Raw genomic sequence first — 23480 nt, 5'->3', positions numbered from 1 at the left:
AGTTAGTGACCAGAAAAATACAAACTTTGTCCCAAACTTTTTGTCTCCCCCGGTGATCTTTCTATCTAGGAAGTTTATTGGTAATCCTCTTTCTGTGAAGGCATGTTTTGAACAGGGCAGAAGTACAAATTCTTACAGATATGGTTATGACTATAGTGACCATCTTGATTAAAATGAACTAGACTCATTATTTCCCTCCTGCCCCTAAATCTGTCCTTCCTCTCATCTTCCATAGTCCTATGAGTTCTTCTAGGTACCAAGTACTGAAACATGAGAGTCACCTTTGACTCTACCCCGTACCTCCCTTGGACTCAATAAGCAGTCCACAGCCCGAATGTTTATTTCTTCACAATGTGTTTCATATCTATCCCCTTTTCTCCATTCAAGTTATCATCAACTCAGTTCAAGCTAGGCCCATCTCATGCCTGGACTCTTGCAGTCACCTCCCAAAGGCCTGTGTTGCTATAATTTACACCCTTCATGCTTTCTTTGGCCTCAATACCTTTAATATTTGCCATTATCTTCAGGATAAAGATCTCATTTGTTTTGTATAAAAATACCACCTATATTGTTAGTCCCTGAAGTTAAGGATGATATTTATGATTTATACATTTTGATATTCCTCGTTAAGCAGTCCAACTTCTAATAATTACTCAATAAACATTTATGAATTTGACACACTCACTTGGCTCTGACAATACTGTATATAACACCAGCTTTGTCAAAAACCTAACACAAAAAAAATTCCTTGGTTTAAGTCTTCCAAGGAATATTCTGCCCTCATGTACTCATTTTCTATCAGGATAGCTGTAGACAGATATATGCCTAGGTGACTAGTAATCTATGGCAGATTTCAGCCACTTCTCTAAGATGACCTTCGAGATTTTCCAAACACAGCTGGATTCATGACTTCGGGCTTCTTTCAGACTGATGTTCCCTCCACATCACTGTACTGATTCTACAAAGTAATCTGTAAGTTTTTTTCCATGACACCTGGACAGTTTAGGTCTTGATCAAAAAAGTGGATAGAAGCCGAGAGTCTGAATATCTGTAATCCTAAGAGTGTTAGAGAATAGGCCACCCTCATCAAAATTAAGATGTACATGGAATTTGTTTTTCGCACACAAAGCTCTGCTTTTACTCCATGTTCCTCTCGGTATCTTTCCCTCTATACCTTATTCAGGTATGAAATGTCTTTAATGTTCTTTCTTCCTTCTATCTTTATTAAAACATTTTCTTTAAGGCAGTATCCTACCTGTATCTATAATCTAGTACATAGAAATAAATCATTTATTAGCTACCAATTTTTATAATTGTAATTTATTTTTAATTATAAAAATATAAGCTGAAAATAAAAGGTTTACAAAAATAAAAGTTATTTAAAAATCCTAAAATCTAGAAATAACTAAGTTATTTTAAAGCCTTCCGGGCTTTTTAAATGCCTGAACATTGACTTGCATCTTTTTTAATATAATTATCAGCATTCTATGCATACAGATCTCTGTCTTATTTTTTTAACTTAATATTCTAGCAAGACCTTAATTTTTCTCAGTACCCACTTGTTTATAATTAGGGAAATTCTTAAACATTAATCTGGAAAACTGCTTAAAGAAGAATATGCTCAGGCACCCAGAGATTCTAAGTCAGTATGAAACAAATATTGAAGTCTGAGCAACATCCGAGGTTCTACGACTACAAGATTCTTAGACTATCACAACTTTACTGATTTCTTTACCCACCCTGGAGGAAGCAACTAGTTGTACCAACTACTCATTTATCAGTATTCTTAACTAGCTCTGCTCTGCTCTTCAGAGCACCCACACTAAAATCCACAAGCCTGGATGAATCCCATTATCTACCCTCTCTACTTCTGCATCCACATCAGAGACCATCTCCATCATGCAATTCGTTACCACTTCAAATTTATAATTTCCTTTAATTATCTCTAAAATCACTAATGAACTCCTAATTGGTAAATCTAATTGATGTTTTCAGTCTTAATCGATGGTCAACCCTGCAGCATTTATACTATTCTGCTTAAAACTCACTTCTTTGTGCTTACAACTTGTTTTTCCCATAAATTCCACAACCACTTCTCTCTTCTGACACTTCCAATGTCCCACGGGCCTTTCTCAGTGTCTTTCATGGGCTCCTCTTTATTTACCTATTCCTTCAACAGCTTCAGCACAGTCTTACTCTCCATGATCTTTTTCTGATCATTCATGTGATATCCAGTACCTGCATTTTGAGACATATCCACCTGAAAATTACACAGATATCTCAAATTTAACAGATCTAAAACTGACCTTATCATCCTCTCCTTAGGGATGGGGACAGGGCCTCACTCATCCAGTACGCCTTCTCTCAGTTACAGACATCACCAACTGGAGTCATCCTCTATATCTCTTTCTCCCTATTCCCTACATCCAATAGGTCAAAATGTTTGAACTAACACACAAGATCAGATGGTCACATTGGATGCCCATGAAACAGATCAGAGTATAAAGTGTCACGAATAGTTTAAAGAAGAGAGGCACAGATGAAACCAGGAGTGGTCTGGAACATCCCACATGACTCCCTATTTCCTTCCTTCCCACACAGGACATTCACTCTCTGTCCCAGAATGATCAATGAGGGATTCAAGGGAAGTTTTATGGGGTTCCCCACAGGGACAAAGACATATAAGTTATAAAACTTCTACATGTTATATATCCAGAGAAATGAATAGCTCATATGGTACCCTCCAGGGATCCATGCCTTATAGATTCTGTACTTATTTACTGTAAGTCATCCTTTAACCAGGGTCATTTGGAAAAGACGTTCACTAAATAAGATATCTTCTTCCTATAAACAGCATTCATCTATTTACTTGGAGAGCCAGTTGACAAGGAGAATAGACCAAGTCACCTGCCTTCTTTTCTTTCTCTCAAGGTATCCTCCTGTGAAGAGAATAAATGAATCATCGGTCAGCTGCCAGATGCTTTAGTTCCTTCTTCCCAAAGTTCAATTGACTATACCACCTACATAGCACCAGAATATATCCCTTACTTCCTATCTCTACTGGAGCACATCAGCTCATCTCTGGCCTGAACCTTTCCCATAACTACCAACTAACCAAGTAACTTCAGTTTCCCCAAGTACATGTCTCACTCTGCTGCCATAGATGCTTCTTGAAAATGCACATTTAACCATATCCTTTTCTGGTTCAAAATCCTTTGGCCAATATAAAATGTACTTCATCAGCTTTCCCCCACTTACATTTCCAGATTTTTTCCCCCAACACGTTTCCTGATATCCAGCCAGACCAACCTATTCTCTAACACTCCATGCCTAGCAAAGCCCCCACACTCTCACATGGATGCCCACATTCAGCCAATACTTTGCAATGTCATCTTTTCTTGAATGCCTTCCCTGAACCCCCACATTCAGTTCAGGCAATAATCACATCCTCTGTATTGCCAATGTTCTTTGTAAATAATAAGTAAAATAGTTCACTTTAGAAAAACTTGACTTTGAATAAGATGTTGTGCAGAGTTTTTTATTTGCATCATACAATTTAATCCTCAGAGCACCCTCTGAAATATGTACTGTTATTTGGATTATTTACAAAAGAGGAAACCATGGCTTGGATAAAATACATGACTTACCCAGAGTCACACAGTTATTAATGAAAAAGGTTAGGATATGAATGTAACCCTGTTTTACGCCAGAGCCCTCCTCCTTAAACTCAGTCATAATATGTCTCTACTCACCCATTACACAGCTTCCCTAATTAAATCAACAAACATTTGCTAAATGACAATTTGGTGCCAGGCACAGTGTGAGGCTTCACTGAGTAAGTCATGGAGAGTAAATCTAATTTAAAAAGTCACCCTCTCTAACTAAAGAAATCACCAGTTTTAATTTCACTTAAAAAACCAAACTAGTATATACCACCCCTTACTACTTCAATCAAGAATTAGAATGTCAGACACAGTGTGAGATTTCGTTCCATAAGGAAGGGAGAGTAGATCTAATGTGAAATTATATCCTTAACTTGATTGGCAAAAATATCTGCATCAGGTTTAGAAGTGAATTTCTCTGGGGATTTAAATTTACCTAGTAATTGCTGTCATTCATGGGCTTTTGTGGGATCGTTTATTACATTGCACAGGCACTACTTTTACCTGTACTTTTTTTACATCTGCCCTATATCTTGCACTTCAGTGACTTAAACTCACATTCTCTTGCCAGACAAAAGATGTTCATCTGGCACACAGCTGAGGTAGAACCCTCAGCTTGTATCTTACCTGTGACAGAGAATGAGATAGCATCTTAACCAGCTTCTTCCTCATAGTTTACCTCAAAGCAATTTATATGTTGTTACTATTGGCTCAATTTATATATGATAAGTCAACTGAGGTGCTAAAAACACTTGACACGTATCATCTCATCCATGCTCAAATCATTCTTAAGATGAGAGATGGGGAAATAATCTCAAAGTATTTAAGTGATTTTCATGAAATCAATAAGTAGAAAGTGACAGAAGCAAAAGGTTAGCCAAGATCCTCTGATTTTCTCTAATCTTTGCCAGAATCCATATACACTTTAACATTACCACAACAATTTAGCAGATTTTCATTTATCCTAGACTCTAACATGCATATTTTGAAACTACATACTTCTAGTATATGCTACATACTTCTAGTATATACATACTTCCACTACATACTTCTAGTATATACATACTTCCACTATATACATATATATATATATATATATATATATATATATATTCCCCAGGTAATTTTTTTTATTATCCAGGCTGAGATCCTATTTCCTATATTGTTCCTCATTGATACCTTGCACTGAAATGATGTCATTAAAATTACTAGTCTCATTTCTACTATACTACTATACACACATTAGCACAAAAAAGAATTCCCATAAGGGGATTTATACAATGATATCTTTGTAGAAATGAGATGTGTATGACTATGAATATATTTTCAGGCATTTTAATAAAAATTATTGTCTTTTTGAGATGTTCTTCTTGAAGTTAATTGAGGCACAGTGTGTGCAGAATACAGTGCATGGGCCTGCTGTTTACTAGCAGGAAAAGGCTAGAGAGCTGAAAACCAAATTTCCTGATTCCACTGAGATGGGCTTCTGGATGTAACCCATGCTGCATGAATCAGTTGTCCTCCTACAGACTTTCATTCAGAATTCAGAGGAGGCAGGGAGCATGATGGTTTTGCAGGGGAAGTCATCTCTGGCTATGCTAGCCGATTCTTATTCTGAGTCCCCTGTTTGTGACAAAGGCAGCAGCCCCATCAGGGGCCAGTTCTCCAGAGTGCTTCAACATCCTCCTTCCTAGGGTCTATTTCTTCTTTCCTTCCTATGATTCTATGAGATATGTACATCCTTAATAAATCCCTTTCAGCTTAAACTAACTAGAGTTTGTTTGGTTTTATGCAGCTAATGAATATAACTTAGACTAGAGAATGTGGCTCTTGCTGTGATAACAAACCTAAAGTAGAGCACTGGTTTAATGTAGCAGGGAAGCAGTCCAGTGGTTGGCCACAGGATAAGGATTTTATAGATGAAAACACAGACAACAATTATTATGTGACAGTGACTATATGGTCAAATTATGATCTGCTGTACCTTAGAAGGTAGACATATGCCAATTAAAGCTATAGCATGAGATAAAATGCTAGGAAATTTCAAAATATTAGTGTGTAGTGTTGGTTTCCTGCCTCTTTCAGCATCATCTTATAAGAAGGACCCACCTAGAAAACCTTCCAGAAGAGATAGAAAAGAGCACAGCTCTTCTAAAGGAGGCACTCTTTTCTCCCTTTCCCTGTAAGAGGAATTGAAGGAGAGTCCTACAATTTGGAAATGTATGAAGTTGACAAATCCAGCTATTTCTATACCACAAACCAAGGCAGTTAAAAGTTGTAGCTGCATAATACCAAGTAACCTACCAAGGACTTAATGGGCTGTGTCAAAAAAGCACATAGTCTCTCCCTGGTCAAAGACCGAACAGTTTGAGCATCCAAAATAATACATGCAATTGACTGAAATGCTGAAACATATAAAATATCCATGATTCCACAACTACACTTGAGAGAGACATTGAGAAAAGCAGCAGCAGCAGAGAGGAGGAAGAGGAGGAGAAGAACAAATATGATGACTGCCATAACAGGGAAGTAGGAAGGAAAGCACCAGAATACCAAATAATAGCAGCAACTTACTGAGTACCACTGGAAGTTACAAGGGAACCAACTCCTTACTGTCAAAATGGCAAGAAATAAGATTTATGCATTTGCCCTGTCTTTCCTCAGTGAACTATATTTTAAGTAACTCATGAGAGAAAGTTTTTCATTACAAAACTCCACATAACAAATGTGAAAGAAATGATAAAATTGGAAAATCATGATTTTTCAACCCGTAATGTAATATCTGCATCAGGCAATGGTCATCAATGATAAAACTATTAGGTAAACATTTGATGGGAACTTATAATGAAGAAATAGGACTGAGACCACTCACCTCTACCATTTAATTATTATAAAAATAGTCTTACCCTCCAAAAAAAAGCACAGCAGAAGCTAATCAAGGTTGACTTAATGTTCGCTTACAGAAAATATAAGAACAAAGGAACAATTTAAATAACATCAAAAGAAAGAAAGCAGGCACAATCAGAACAACAGACCCTATTTCTGCAAACAAATTGATGCCACTACATGTAAAGAGTTATAGACAAGGATAGAAAATTAGAATGAGAATTAGACAGAGGAGGAACTATCCTACATTAAGAGAGAAGGCACATAAAAATAAAATAAACAATCGAGTTAAAAAAGAAACAACTATAAAATTTTTTTGAGACAATCTTGGAAATAGGATTATGGATTATGGATCAGATATTATACAAAATATTATTTGCCTTGTTAGAGTTGATAATGGAGGGTGGTTATATAAGAAAATAGCCATTTTTGTTTTAGATACTAAAATATGTAGGGGTGAAATAATATTTTGGGTTGGCTTTAAGATGCTTTAACAAAAAAATCAGAGATGAAGTGATATTTTGATTATTGTTGAATCTAGGAGATGAATACAGGGGAGGATTTTTTTAACAATTATTTTTTTCATTATGTTGAAAATTTTCATAATATAAAAAGTTGTGTTTAAAAGGCAACATCAACAACAAAATCTAACTACAAAATTGCAGCCTTAGCAGGAGGTACTCTTTCACACAAGGGTGCCTGCCCCACTGACAAAGCTGGCACCATCCACGTAGACCATCAATTTAAGAGAGGGGGAAGCAAGTGATTCACAGAGGCCACAAAATAAAGAGTCTTCAGGCCTAAAAATGACACTACACAAGATTTTTGTTGCTCTCAATTCACTCATGAAACTGACCAGAAGTGCAGTACAATTTTGAAGAAATTATTTTGCCAAAGAAACTGCAAGACTAGCCATCCATAGTCTAGGCTATTTAACCCTAAAGCAACCCGCAAGGAAGGGAATTTTACTCAATGATAGAACCAAGTGCTGCCAGGTAGGTTTAACAAGGATTTTTTTCTGTTGCCAGTAAAGGGAGTCTCTGCTGTCTGCAAGGTGGGATTTGCTATAGACCTATGGTGCTGTATGTTTCCTATTTTCCCACTTTTGGAACAAAATCTTTCACTGCAGTCATCCTACTCCTATTTGACACTGTTTATTGAATGCACTGAGGGCAAATAACTTACATATTAATATATTAACTCATAGGTGACCATTCCACAAGGAATCACATTTAGACCTCATACAGTGTACTGTACACCACCCTTAGGAGCCCTATTCTATGGTGTCTAGGAGTCATTCCTGGAAGCTCAGGCCTCCCAAGTAATCTGTGAGCTATCGACATTACACTTAATAAGTGTTTTCCAGTCTAAATTATCTAGAATGGAGTCTGTCATCTGCAACTAAGACCTCTGAAAAATTCAGGGAGTTTTAAAACCATTGCCTTTCAAGCTTTTCCCAGATTTGTTACAAGATAAAGAGTTTGAAATGAATTTTGTACTTTGCTAGAGCTGCCATAACAAAGTACCAGAAACTGGGTGGCTTAAACAACAAAAATATATTACCTCACAGTTCTCACAGCTAGACGTCCAAGGTCAAGGTGTTGGAAGGTTTGGTTCTCCCTGAGGGATATGAGAAAAAATCTCTTCCATTCTTCTCTCCTCACTTCTGTTGGTTTGCTGATAATCTTTAGCATTCCTTTTCTTGTAGATGCATCAGTTTGATCTCCATCTTCATGTTCACGTGGTGTGCATGTGCATCTACATTTCTATGTCCAAAATTTCTCCTCTTTATAAGGACACCAGTCATATTGGATTAGGCCCACTCTCATGACCTCATTCTAAATTAATTACCACTGTAAAGACCCTGTTTCCATATAAGGTCACATTCTGAAGTACTGGGAGTTAGGGCATCAAAATATCTTTGGGGGGGCACAATTTCAGTTCATAAAATATTGTGTACAGTTTAACAAAAATTATAGCCATTAGTCTTTAGACCCTAGTGTTTGTACTAAAACTGTGAAGTAAATCTGTTATCCCTTTTTTTTAGTTCTACCAAATACTGGGTAAAACTGAGCTTCACAGTATGAATGCTAAGTACCAAATTATAATAATGATAAATATGGCTTGATAGTGTCAGCTATAAAACAGACAGCTTGAAATAACTAAGTTTACTTTACAATCCAAACATGCTAACACAGAAAGTAAAAGGTGAAATATTTTAATGGTTCTTGCATGCCTTAGAAACACATCAGTCCGGCAGAGGAGATGTAAAGATTATACAAAGCTACAGAAATTTCAATGCTGGACTCCTAGCATATTTATTCTTGGTTCCATTTCCCAGCAACATTAAGAATTGTTAACGAGTTCCATATTTCTTGCTACAGAGAAAATATATATCTTTTTACCACTGTCTGTGAAACATGCTAAATCAACCCATCACATGTCTGCTTAATGGAAATGAAAAGGAATACCTCATAACCACTTCAAATTCAAATTTAATCTCAATTATAGAATACCTATCAAAGGTAACCAGCAGAAGTCTTCATTTTAACTTGACTTTAGGATTTCTTCATGGAGAATAGGCAACATCTATCTAAGTAGTATAGCAAAATCTAGACTCCTGAATAGACTTCAAGAGATAAAATTTCTCAAAAAGGGAGTGAGGTATGATGTGGAAACCAGAAAATTTTTCATTTTCAATACTGAGTTTATATCTAAATAGGCAATTTCAACAAAAGGTCAAGATTAATAATAGTGTCACATTTTTCTAAAACAAACTGGTCATTATTAAACCACAATTCAGAGGGCAAAATTTTTTAATTGCCAGCAGTGGTCATGGAGTCATACCGATGCTCTCCCTAAACACACTCATGTGCACACACACACACACACACACACACTCATGCCTAGATTCCTGTGGTCAGAAGTTAGAGATATAACTAACTAACTTTGTCCATTTGTCTTTGGCCATGAGTAGGACCATTACTCAAAGGCTCACAAGTGGTGCATTGCACATCTACAATACACAACCTATTGTATTGCTGTACACCTAGACCCAGTAAATGAAATCTAGAGTTAAGCAGTGTGCAAACTGCACATCTGTATGTCATGGTCCTGATCATGAAAGGCAGAAAATGTGTTCGCCATTGTTTACCACCACATCTTCAGCACCTAACAGGCTGCTTTGTATATAATACTGATTATGAATGCATGAATAAATATAAATAAACTAAATAAGACATATGACTCAGTAGCTTAAAATTAATCTAATCTGGATTTCTCTTAGTTTGGTAGTCTTTATATTTCTGAATGTTTCTTTAAACATCATTAAATTCTTTTCTATTTTGGTTTATCACAGGATATTGAGTATAGTTCCCTGTGCTATACATTAGGATGTTGTTGTTTATCCATTCTAAATGTAACAGTTTGCATCTACCAATCCCACCCCTATTGCTTTTATTTAAAAAAAATTTTTAACATCTTTATTGGAGTATAATTGCTTTACACTGTTGTGTTAGTTTCTGCTGTATAACAAAGTGAATCAGCTATGCATTAAATAAGATAGTACCTGAAAAGGTTTCACCCTAAATAAATGTTTTGTTAACATCAATATACTCAACACATTCTCTTTAAGGAATGACAATCTGACACACTAAAACAAGAACAATATCCTATTTTTATTCAGCACAGATTACTTGGAACATATTGCTTATGGAATTCCACAGAGGTAATATGAAAAAAAAAAAGATCAACTTCTACCATTTTCTACATGAAAAATGAAGCACAGAAAAGGAAAGTTAGCACAAAATAAAACAAATATGCATACTAATGAAGGTTAAGATGATAGTCTGAAGACTTCTATTGCCAGCTCTTTCTTTTTTCTTCTAAAAGTCAGGATCAACATTAGAAGATTCATTCCAAAAATCACCATATAGATTACACCAATAATTTGTAATCACCATGCTTGTTTCCTCCTGCCACTCACTATAATGTTGCAACTTTATAGTAGCAAATTTTCCTTGACAAAAACAGAAGTCACTTTAGAATTATATGAATGAGTCCTTACCCTCTACCTGCAAAAAGATGCAGCCTTTGCCAACCAGAAAAGAGGTCAAAATATTGGAGAATTATAGCTGAATGGCTGCCAACATCTCCCTTAGATCTCTATGCTTTCTTCAAATATCTGGACTTTTAGCAACTAAAAAACATACTCAAAATGTGTAGAGTAGTTTCAATAGGAGCTGATTGAGTTGAAAACTAACATAGTTTTCCTAAAATTGCGGAGATAAGTATTTAATCCAAAACCTAGCCTGAAATTTTTTGGCCAAATGCCCAAACTCTAAGCAAGGTTTGAGTCCCTGGCCCTGTGACAATGTGTTCTCTTGCATAAAACTGCTGAAAATCAAAGCTAAAAGCCTTCAACAGAAATACAAATATAGAATGTGATTAAGAGGTGCTCTGCCTCAATACACCCCATCGTTTGAAACAATAACTGCTGAATACCAGTATTCCTGTTAATTGTGTCAAAATTGACCAGTGACCAGCGCTAGACCTGGAAGAATGCATTTTTTTCGAGACAATGAAGAACAAACTAGAATAAACTTATTTTAATAATATGTTATAATTAATTTTATACTTAGGAGGTCGTTTTTTTTAATTTCACTAATGATAATGGGACCTTTTCAGAGCAATTCCGAATAGGTATTGCTATCAATTTCCTCAAAAAAAAAAAAAAAAGAAGAAGAAATTTGGTACTATGAATTGATAATGTAGAGAAGTGGGAATATATAGATAGATATATGTTTTGAAGATATTAAGTTAGTAAGTGACACTAACTAACATATATTGAGCAATTAATTTTTACCTGATAGTCTTCTAAGTGTTTTATATGGATTACTTCATTTAATCCTCATAATAAACCTACGAGATGAGTATTATTGTTTCCCTCACTTTTCCTTCAGGAGGGAGATTAAATTATTTTTCCAAGCTCTCAAATCTAGAGCCAGAATTTCTCAAGGAATCTGACTAAAAAGTAGAAAATCATTCATAGTATTCAAGCTTTTTGCTGGTTGGGAGTGGGGACCAAGAGATTCTGGTATTGTCTCTTTCTAAGCACAGTATTCCTCTCCCTAGTCTCCTTGTATCAGAAATTAGACATGTCTAATTATACAAGATGAAAGGAAATGGCAATATACTGTGGATTCCATCTATGCTTAAGGGTTTTATTATTATAACTGGTGCAAGAAATGGAACTAGCATAACTGAATGGTGAAATCACCATCCTGGTGAGCTGGAAATCAACACTACGTATATATTTTTATCCTTTTGTTGTATTTAACTCATTTCCCCCCATGTAAGTAGGATTTAATAAGAGAATGATTAAAATATGGTAGAAATTATACTCCACATTTACATTCCAACTGCTGAACAAGCATTGAACTAAGTTTAACTGGTGAATGAAGCTATGTGCTGTTACTGCAAGCAAAGTTGATTTGTTTTTATGAACTACCTTGATACAAGGTTAATAAGTAAAATTGATATTGTAATATGGATCATGAAACAGCAATACCTCTTACAACCAAGATACCTTTTAAAAACTAGGAGTAGAGATAACAAAATAGTTCACTGGATCCTCACATTTGCAAACACCTACCAGTACAGCCAGATACTTCCTGAACTTATGTTATACCACAGTAGACCCTGACCATGTCTGGAGCCAGCAGTCACTACACATTCCAAGATGTTCTGAAAGGCAAGTGGTTGCAGGTAGGCTGCAGCTCAGAGCATTTGCTTGACATCCTTCATACATTAAAAAATAAAAGGTCAGCTAATTTTTGATGCCTTGTACCTTCTACTCTACCAGTCATTTAAGTATAAATAAATATATAATTGTGTGTGTGTCTCTGTGTGTATTTTTACCATCCTAACAACTTCATTTATAACATTATTTGAAGCTGTCCTGTGTTTTAGTTAACATTTCAGTTATTTTCATTCTTTATAGGTGCCTGTGTAACAGCCTCTCATGCCATTACTCTGTCTCTTGTTAATACACCAAATAACCCCTCTATAACATAATTCAATATTACATAAAGCTTACTGTGATCACCTTAAATGCAAGGTCTCTGTCATTCACATTGGCATGTCTTGTCCCAAGCTATAGCCTGGTAATTGCTCAATAGGTGCAATTTAAATTGAAGTGAAACTAAATCTCAACTCAATAACTATGTTGGTAGAACCTGCAACATCGCTGGTTCATTTGTTAATTTATACTTTCTTTCAAAAAAGAAATATTTACTGAGTTCTTAATGTGACAGTAGCCACTGCACTGGGGGATGAAAAGACAAAAGTGAGACTTGGTGCCAACTCTCAAGGAGAAAGTAGGCCATTGTGGAAGGTCAATATGAAAAGAGACAATTATATGATCCAGCAATCCCACTTCCAGATGTATATCCAAAGGAAATAAAAACAGGATGTCTAAAAGATATCTGTACTCCCATGTTTATTGCAGCGTTTCCACAATAGCCAAGATATGGAAACAACCCAAGTGTCTGTCAGCAAATGAATGACTAAAGATGTGGTGTATATATACAATGGACTAATAGTCAGCCATAATAAAGAAGGAAGAAGATGGATGGACCATGGGGCAGTATGCTGGTGAAAAAAAAGTCAGACAGAGAAAGACAAATGCTGTATGATATCGCTTATAAGTGGAATCTTAATAAAAGCCGAACTCATAGAAACAGAGTAAAATGGTAGTTACCAGCGGGCTGAAGGGGGTGGAGGAAATGAGGAGATGTTGGTCAAAAGGTACCAACTTCCAGTTATCAGATGAATCAGTTCTGGGGATCTAACTCACCGCATTGTGATTATAGCCAAAAATACTGTACTATATACTTGAAAGTTGCTAAGAGAGTAGATCTTAAATGTTCCCACCACAAAAAAAGAACTAGTAATTATGTGAGGAGATGGAAGTGTTAGCTAACACTATAGTGGTAATCAAATTGCAATATACATGTGTATCAAATCAACATGTTAACTTACAAAATGTTATATGTCAATTATATCTCAATAAAGCTAGGAAAAATAGGATACAACAAGAAAGAAAAAAGAGAGAGATAGTTTCATGCTTAGGAAGTGCAATGAAGGCCTTATACGTAGTGTACTAGGAAGAGACAGGGAAGTGTGGAAGCCAAATGCAGAAGGATTCTACAGCAAGAGGTCACTCAGTTACGACATGACTATGGTACCAGCGGTGCACTAAAAAACCAATGAGTTAAGAAATAAACGTGTAAACAGTATAAACTCAGTATAAAATACTCATATATTTTGCTTTTGAAAGTGCAAAATACAACTAACCTTACAGGATAATTAGGTTTCATGACATGCTCCCTCGCAGAAATGAATGATGAGAAGTATACAGATGCTAGGCACAGGACACTTTAGATTCAAGTCAGCAGCTGGAGGTTCAACATTACCCTTAGAACTTAACTAACTTAAGTTAGTTAACTTAACTAACTTACCTATGGGAATGACTTTGAAAACCTGTGAATAAAGTTATTCTCATCTTTAGGTAAGTCCTCGCAAAACCTTTTAGAATCATCTCCATTAGAGAAGCTGCCAGCTTGTCTTGCAGGATTGTGGCTGCTAAGTGCTGACAATACCCTGAAGTTAATTCAAAGGAGGCTTTAAAAACGATAACTGTAATGAAACATAGATTGAAGGGTTACCTAAAACACTACTTTCCAATTACTTCAAATGTATAGATATACTTCCACAATACTTTAAACCTTCAAAAACAACAAAAGCCAATAATCCCAATACCCAGGAGATATTTGATACTTTTTTGGACCTAATTATAGCAAGTATATAATTTAAAGGCATTAACCAAAATTTAGGGCCAATAAACTATACATAATTAACAAAATCGATTTCAACCAAAATACCTTCTTCACTTTGTCACCATCTAAGAACATACATAAAACGTGTTATATCACACAAGGTAAAATGAATTTTCTGCAGAAGACTACCTTAACACTGTTTAAATTTGGTCAGTCTATCAAACCTATAGATACTACTTGTTCCCCCAAAAGAGTGGTAAACTGAGTCAAATGATTTATTTTCTTTAATTTTAAAAATATCCATGAATGTGGTAGCCTTAATCGTTCAAAGTTAACCCTTTCATCAAGTAAAGACATAAAACATATACAATTGACTCTTGAACAATGTGGGGGCTAGGGGTTGCCCAACCCTGCTCAGTAGAAAATCTGCTTATAACTTTATAGTTGGTCCTTGTATTGGAGGTTCTGCATCCTCAAATTCAACCAACCTCAATACGTATTATTCGAAAAAAAAATCTGCTTATAGATAGACCCTCCCAGTTGTTCAAGGGTCAACTGCATTTACTGTATTCTTAAGGAAATTTAAAATAGATTAGGAAAAATTAGGTCCATTCATATACAGCTCACACTACCCATTTTTGCTTAGAGAGCTAAGTTCTAGGTACTCAGTAGACATTGAAATATATTTGCAAAATTGATTGCATGAAACAGGCCTTACTTTTAAATATTCAAGAGTAAGGGCTTCACAGTAAGGCAGAACTATTCTAGTTCCAGCTCAGCCGCATACCAGCTCTATGACCTAAGGATGTTAACTTAAGCTCTCCAAATCATAGTTTCCTAACTAAAGTATTAGGGAACTAATTCCAAGCTAATGGAATGTTAAAAAAGTAAAAGTAGGGCTTCCCTGGTGGAGCAGTGGTTGAGAGTCCGCCTGCCGATGCAGGGGACGCGGATTCGTGTCCCAGTCCAGGAAGATCCCACATGCCGTGGAGCGGCTGGGCCCGTGAGCCATGGCTGCTGAGCCTGCGCGTCTGGAGCCTGTGCTCCGCAACGGGAGAGGCCACAGAGGTGAGAGGCCCGTGTACCGCAAAAATAAAAATAAAAATAAAAAAGTAAAAGTAATGGCTATAAAACATTTATCACAAAACTAGGTATATAGTAAATGTTCTTTTTATTACACATACTGTACTTTGAAAAAATCAACTCTTTTCTAAGCTTACAGGGAAAATATTCAACACCAATACTTATTTATAATACTGTCTGTGGCAAAGGACATGTATTATACTTTTATCTAAGATGTCAATTAAAAAATTCAATGTCTTGTGGGAAATGTCACTAAATGTATAACTGCATTAAATGTATAAAGCAAAATAAAGTAAAGATGGAATATAAACCATCTACATAGTATCACCATAACTTTCAAAAAGTTTGTCTATCATCTTCACAGGCTTAGAACAAAGACTGGAAGGAAATGAGTCAAGATTTTATTAGCAGTTACTGGTGGCAATTTTTTAAAATTTTACTTCTCTTTTATAAAATTCCTAAAACTGCACATATTACTTCCATTATCAAAAAAGGGCTGCATTTGAATAAGTTGACAATCATTTTCACATTTTAAACTAATTGACCCAATAACTTATAACAATAGAATAAATAATAATTGTTGCTAATTTCATACATATTATTTCTCTTTTTCCAAAGAGATTTTTTTTTCTTTTTAACTAAGGCACACAACACACTCATTGTGAGTTCTTCTACTCTAAGCTACAAAAGAGAAAGAAGTTGCCAAATAAGGCTTGTAGTGCCATTGTCTTTTTGCTTTATTATATGCTTAAGGATTGACCCACACAAAGCTGTAGAAAGGGTGGCAGAGAAAACTAAAGCCATAACACTATTTTAAAAGATCAAATTTAGAGACAGCACTATGCCAGACATAAAAGTTTAATGCCCTTAAACAGTAACCAATGCCATGGCATGGCTTCCAAACATTTTGCACTCCAAGGTTTTTGTCATTTTCTGTCTGCTTTATAACTGCAAATATTGTATTTGCATGAAATAAGAATCTTGGTGTTTTACAAAGTTATCTATTCCCCGTTGATTCAAAAGTCGTTCAGCCACGTGGTTGCAGAAGAAATTTTTCCATGATAATTATAAAAATGACTAGTGAGTCTCCAAGAAAAGAACCAACTTTTAAAAAAAAAATAAGAAGGAACAAAGTTATTTTCCATAAAACAGTGTTTGTTAATAAAAGTAGAAGTATTTTTGGACTAGAAAATAATATATAATTTTAAAGGTATGCATCTAAACAGAATGACTTTTTAAAGACGTTTCTTAGAAAGCTTTTAATGCAACAGGAGTGCTAACATAGGTTTGAATAGCTGTTTGAATATTTTCAACTCAGCTAGCTTTCTTCAACCCAACACAGTGAAATAAATCAGAATATATTTGAAAGAGTGTATATAAAAATCCATTAAGACAGATTAGAATTCACAGTCCAGTTCAGTAATAGCATTAGGTCCTATATCTGGCACTCTCATACATCACAACAAAAAAGGCTGTACCAAATTTAAGGAATATCAAATGCACCTAGAGAAATGTATACTTTCACACCACATATTCAACCAACACAGAATGCAAAACTCAAAGCACTATAAGAGGATAGCAGTGAATCAGTACTACCTTTCTGTAAACACACTGTTTATGAGAAATAAAGGATATATATATATATATATAATGCTCATTTTAATTATGGGTAGTCTACATATCACATTCCAAGCAGATAGCTATTGTCTATGTAATACAATGCCAACACAAAATGCCTTTTTTCGTCTCTGAGATATTGCTAAAAAGAGCCACAATTACACTTAATAGACACCCCCCCCCCAAAAAACAGAAAGCACAATAAATTACTGTTTTCCTTCAAGAAAGGACAATCCTTCTTCAGTACTAGTAGAGTAATATGGAATTTAATAGTACTAGTATATGTTGCAGAGTCTAAAATCTTGATAAAACTATGAGTTATTACTGATAATAGATCAAAGTGTCCATGTAGCCAAATGAAGCTGATATTAAATCTTTAATAGCCTGCATATAACCTTGAATATTAGAACCCAGTGATGTGGATACAAGTACTTAAGGAGATATGAATCTAGCTCAATGTCTGTGAGAAAATATTGCCAACGTTTCAACTCCTAATGGAGAGTATTAAAACACTTCTTGGCCCTGAATCAGAAAAGGGTTCTGTTGGAGTTGATCCAAAAGAACTAACTGGAGTGTTACTGGCAAACCTAGGTGACTCGAACTTGGTCTGAAAAAATCCAAGTTCCAGGGAAGAATTGGGTTATTAAATTGGTAGTTTCAAACTTCTGAAAGTTTATTATGCTATCATTTAATTGCAAAATAATTTTCTAATTAAATTTATAAGTAAATCAACTATACTTACTAAAAACAAAATTTAAATTTAATACTGACAAGAAAAAGTCTTTACTATAATTGTAAGAGCTAACATTTTTTAAGCTTTTATTATAGGTCAAGCACTGGTCTAAGCACTTTACATGTATTCTCAAATTCTATAAAATTTGTACTATAATAATCTCCATTGCACAGGTGAGGAAACAAATAATTTAGTCAAGATCACTCATTTGGCAAATAGCAGTGTCTGGGATTACTGAGCCATTTGCCACTCTCCTCCTATCTCTACAGAAACTCTGGGGTGAAGATGGTGCAGGGGCGGGGGGATTGAAGAGTTGAAATTGATTTTCAAGTGTATAAACCAATTCTACACTTTTCAGAGCAGCTTCAATCTACTAAGTTCACCTTTAAAAGGTGTTAAAATGACTGATACATGTTATACATTAAAAAAATGTTTTGAAAGAACTGTGTCAAAGGAGAAATAAAAGATAATAAGGTCCTCTCTGCATCTGAAACGGTGGACAAACAAGTTCATCTAATGATTTTGTTTTTATGAATAACACTGGCAGTCTTTTAAAAATAGAGATTGCTAAACAAGATAACTACACTGAATAGTTAATATTATTACCTTCACAAAATAGGAAGGAAATACAGTGAATTTTCATTCACCAATGTTAAATGGAATCCCATACAAAATAATTTGTGAAAATGTGCTGCAAGCTATACAAAACATAAAATAAATGTACATATAACAGTGTTCAAGATACATTTTATATCACAAATAAAAAATGGCAACCACATTTGGTTGGTCAACTGGAATACCACTTCAAAAGAACCATATTTAATCTGGAATTGTGTATTTTCCTCCACAGGATAAGCAATGAAAAAGGCTTTGAGTTGCTTCCTTAGATTTCTGGGACTTTTATCAATGAATCTAAGAACTCATTTGTTATGTGAATACTCTGCAAGTCATTATTCATAATATAAATATTTTATTTTCTTTCACTTCTTCTAGCTCCAGAAGTGAAATATCCTGAATTCTAAGCATCTCTCAAATCATCTTATGACTTAAACTGGCTGAGTTTCCAACTTCAATACACTATTTTATGAGCATTTTTCATAATTTAAAGACAACCTGTATTATTTCTTCATAATCAAAGTAACGGACATTTTCAAGTCCGGAAGTTTCTAGGGGAAAAAGAAAGACCAAAACTGTGAAAGATTCCAAAATTCAAGAACCTTAACTGCAGAACACTTATACTTACACCTTCTCTAACAAAAATGACTAACCACTAAAAATCACTAAAAAAAGTCAAAAGTTCATTTCCTCTCATCTTCTGAAATGCTTGGCAATATATCTATGTTGAAATGACATAAATGTTTAAGGTCTGAAGTGTCAATAAAGGTCCCTTCCTTTGGGTGACTTTTCTGACTATTGATCTTTTTACTGTGTAACAAATAATACTTTCATATAATTAAAAATAAAAAATCCTATTAGATTTTTTATTGAAATATAATTGATTTATACTATTGTGTTAGTCTCAGGTGCACAGAAAAGTGATTCAGTTATATATATATTTTTTCAGATTATTTTCCATTACAGGTTATTACAAGATATTGAATATAGTTGCCTGTGCTGTATAGTAAATCCTTGTTGCTTATCTATTTTATGTATAGTAGTTTGTATCTGTTAATCCCAAACCCCTAATTTATTCCTCCCCCCTTTCCCCTTTGGTAACCATAACCTTTTTTTCTATGTCTGTGAGTCTGTTTCTGTTTTGTATATAGATTCATTTGTATTATTTTTTAGATTCCACATATAAGTGATATAATATTTGTCTTTCTCTAAGAAAATTAGATTTTTATCCACCACTTCAATGGAAACTTTCTTTGCTTCTCTGTTGAAATGGTTTTCTTAGGAAAACCAGCACTATTAAAAAAGACAATCTAACACTAAGTGTGCTGTGTTTTCTCACCCTTACCTCCAAGGTTACTAGAATACACAAACAATGAGCAATTTCCAATCAATTTCACGCCTGTGCAAAGAGAGGTACCTTTCCACTTCCCCAGTCAAAATAAAGTGCAAAAAGTTGTCTGGATCCCAAACAGTTAGTGAATTACTTAATAAATAAATACAATTAAAGCTGGGCTTAAACATAGGCTGTCAATGCTACTCTCCCTAACACTACAGGCAAGTTTTCAATCTTCTTGTGTCTTGAGAAAGAAAAAAACACTTGCCAAATGATGTTCCTGCTCCCATCCCAGATGGCTTTCCATTTGTCCACATAGCTCTCTAGTTGTGGCCCTCCTCACTTTATAAACGTCACTGAGAATTGTCCCCGCCCCGGTTCCCCATCCCCCAAGCCCCAGTGCTAGTCGGTGGAGTTCTTGAACTTGACCCACAGAAACCCACACACACACCGCCCCCGCCGAAGTGCACTACAAAAAGCATTGCGCCAGATGCTTTCCAATCCACTCCCTCGTTCTCTCAGTTCAGAAAATCACTGCATTTATTTCCCCTGGGAAAGTGGATTCAATCCCTCATTCGCACTAGAGGCGCCCAGAAAGGAAACACAATCACACACGCACGCGCGCGCACACACACAGGCGCATACACACCACTTCCCTTCCTCATATCCAGCTCTGACAGCACTCAGACCACCAAAGCCCGTTCCCTCCACCCTTCTCTGTCCAAAACTCCTAACAGTTACAGAAGACAACTGGCGCGAGAGAAATCTGAGGTGTCTATGGGTCAATGGAAATCTCTTTCCCCCCGGGCCCTTGAGGGGCTGTGGAGGCACAATCGCCACCCATAATTGAATGCTCCAGCGCCGACCCGCACCAACCGGAGGTAAGCCCGGCGTGCGCCGCGGTACCTTGATGCCAACCCGCCCTCTGGAGGGACACCACTGGTACCCACATAAGTTGACCCCCGGGAGTCCCAAGGAGACAGAAGGAAGGAAAGGGACCTACGCGCCCAGCAGTGTGCCCCTGTCTTTTCCCGGCCCTCGGTAGTAGAAGGGAGTCCAGAGGCTCCAAGAGCTGGGCGGGGCGAGAGGGCAAGATGAATAAAGTTAAGAAAGAGGACTGCTTGGGAATTTCGTGCTCCTGAGTTGCTGAAGAGAGGAGCCAAAAGGGAGATCGCAAGGCACGAAACCATAAATCGTGTCTGCCGCGATAGGGGAGGCACACAATGACACCAGACGCGCTGTAACCCGCCGCGGGTCGGCGAGGGGGCGGGGAGAACTGGGAAATTCGGAGACCGCGAACTTACGGAAGAAGATGTACTCCGTGTAGCTGCTCCAGATCCTGTCTTCGCGGTACTGGTTGACGAAGGCGGCGGTGCCCGAGGAGTTACACGCCACCATGTGGAAGCCGGCCTCAGAGAGGCGATCGAACGCCTGCTCCAAGTAGGTGAACTTGAGGTAGAAGCGGGACGTGTACTTCTCGGGCGGCCGGTCAGGGTCGCGGCTCTCGTTGAGCGTGTCTCCGAACACCTCCTTGGCCAGCGCGATGCGTCCGCACACCATGATGCGCGCCACGCGCCGGAACTTGGCGTCCGCCTGGTTGTCACGCACCGTGGTGTAGGAGCCTCGGTAGCCGAGCGTGAGGAAGCCGGAGCGCTTGTCCGGTGCGCCGCCACCCCCGTGCGCTCCGGGACCCGAGGGCGCTGCGGCCGCTGCCCCGCGCAGCAGCGCCTCGCTGCTGCCCTGAGAGACGTTGTCCTCCAGGTCGCTCTGGCAGCCCTCGTCGTTGAGCGAGTTCTGCTTGGTGACCTTGGGCGACAGCAGCTTGACCAGGTCGGTGAGCTGGAAGTACTCGGCCTCGCGCAGGAGCCGCTCCTTCTCGGGGAAGTGCTCCGGCAGCGCGAGCTGCTTGTCCCGCAGATAATCCAGCACGTACCTGAAGAGGAAGCCGTCCCGGTCGATGAAGAAGCGCGCCCGGCTGTCCCTGGGCAGCTCGCCCCGGCGTCGGGCGCCGCCCCGGGGGCTAGAGGGCGAGAACATACTGGCCAGAGTGCTATCCGGGACGCTGAGCAGCGTCGAGTGCTTGGTCACATAGACCTGGCCCCCTACGTTCAGCTCCACCACCTCGGGGAAGGGCGAGGGCATGCAGGGCCCCGAGGCGGCGGCTGCCGACGCGCCGGGCGAGCTGGACGAGGAGACCATCTCGCTAATTGGCAGGATGGTGCCGCCGCCGCTGCCCGTGTCCTTCAAAGCCATGGTGCCCCCCGCCGCTGGCCAAGTGACCCTGGAGAGCAGCACTTTCTCCTTCCCGAAACCCGCGCCCTGCACCCCCGGCGGCGTGCCCCTGATGCGCCCTCGGGCCGGGCGGCACGTTTCTCCGGCCGAGGAGGCCCGGTTCAGGGCTCGGGGCAGCGGCGGCGGTGGCGGCGCCCGGGCTCCATCGGGGGAGCGATGTGCAGGAGAGGAGCTCTGCGGGCGCCGCGGCGGCGGCGGCGGCGGCGCGAGGAGGAGCGGCTGCTCCTTTGGGGGCGACGGCGGGGAAGTGTGAGAGACTTGCGAGAGGCTCTTAAGCTGCCGCTCGGCTCTCCGCGGGGAGGGCGGGAGGAGGGGCCGGAGCAAAGAAAACTCGCCGCCCCAGCAGCTTGCGAGCGCGCCGCGAGCCCCGAGCGCGGACGGTGGCGCAAACTACTCCTCACAGCCGGGGAGGCGGCGCTGACGTCAAGCCCGGGACTGGGACCCGAGCCACAGCTGTCATTTAAAGAGATAGGTGCCAGCCTCCGACTGCGGGGCTCCGACGCTAGGGGGAAGGACCGAGGGCCGAGCTTGGAGGTGATGCTACTTGACAGCGAGCGGGGAGATGGGGAGAAGAGGGCAGAGAACCGAAAACAAACGGGAAAAAGGACAGCATCTCTACTTCATCCATTTCATTCCCCCCCCTTCCGTCCGTCCCTCCCTTCCTCCCTTGCCCTTGTTCGCCCAGTAACACTATCTTTTTTATTTTTTTAATCTTGCATTAAGGTGGGAAGTGGGGTAGGGGGTTGGGTTATAACAAAAATGCTAGGGTGCCAATCTGAAATTACTACAAATGGCGTGAGGACTTCGATTGCCAAAAAAACTACGTGGGGGGTGAATCTCTTGTAGTGGTTTTAGCATAATTTTTGAAGTGAAGGGCGAAATGCCGGAACCTCAGTTACATTCAGATGTCGTGATTGCATATTTAACTGCATGTGCTACAAACAGTTGAAGAATTTTTAAAACTGAAATCTGTTTTTCAGTTCACAAAACTAATAAAGGATTGTGGTAACGTGACGGTTCTCTCCTTTCATCCCTTCAGTATTTGATTCATAGTAGATGCTTAATAAATATTTTTGGAGGAAGGGACAAAGCCAGGCAGGGAACTTACTCTATTTGCTCCTAGTTTCCGATCCTGCTCTGTCCTCTGATTAATCTCTTAATTTCCCTTTCAGCTTTCAGGGCAAGAGAAATGGCTTATGTTTTATTAGTAATCTAACCGTAAAATTCAGGTCACAAATGAAAATTATATGAATTTAAGCTTACTTTAATTTCCATTTGTACACAACACAGGTACAGGCTGTAAGATTAGCATTATTTGTGATAGTGAGAATAGAGATGCAAATGAGGAATCTCCCTTCTTGTGGCTATTCATCCTGGGACATCCTTTTGTATTCAGAAACATAAAGAATCATTGATTTATA

The 23480-nt window shown here is 38.3% G+C and overlaps 1 protein-coding gene across 1 annotated transcript in view; it reads right to left on the bottom strand.

The window, feature by feature from the left end:
- Positions 1 to 22114, bottom strand: part of KCTD8 (potassium channel tetramerization domain containing 8) — a 275439-nt gene extending 253325 nt beyond the window's left edge. Inside the window, exon 1 of the mRNA XM_081241420.1 lies at positions 21072 to 22114. Within this exon, the coding sequence (XP_081097546.1) occupies positions 21072 to 22020 (949 nt within the window). The 5' untranslated portion in view covers positions 22021 to 22114. The remainder of the gene's footprint in view (positions 1 to 21071) is intronic.
- Positions 22115 to 23480: the final 1366 nt, after the last annotated feature.

The sequence above is a fragment of the Mesoplodon bidens genome (assembly GCF_964165515.1).
Source record: "Mesoplodon bidens genome assembly, chromosome: 1".
NCBI lineage: Eukaryota > Metazoa > Chordata > Mammalia > Artiodactyla > Ziphiidae > Mesoplodon > Mesoplodon bidens.
Note: the sequence above shows the minus strand (reverse complement) of the source record. Positions and strands in the feature narration are given on the sequence as shown.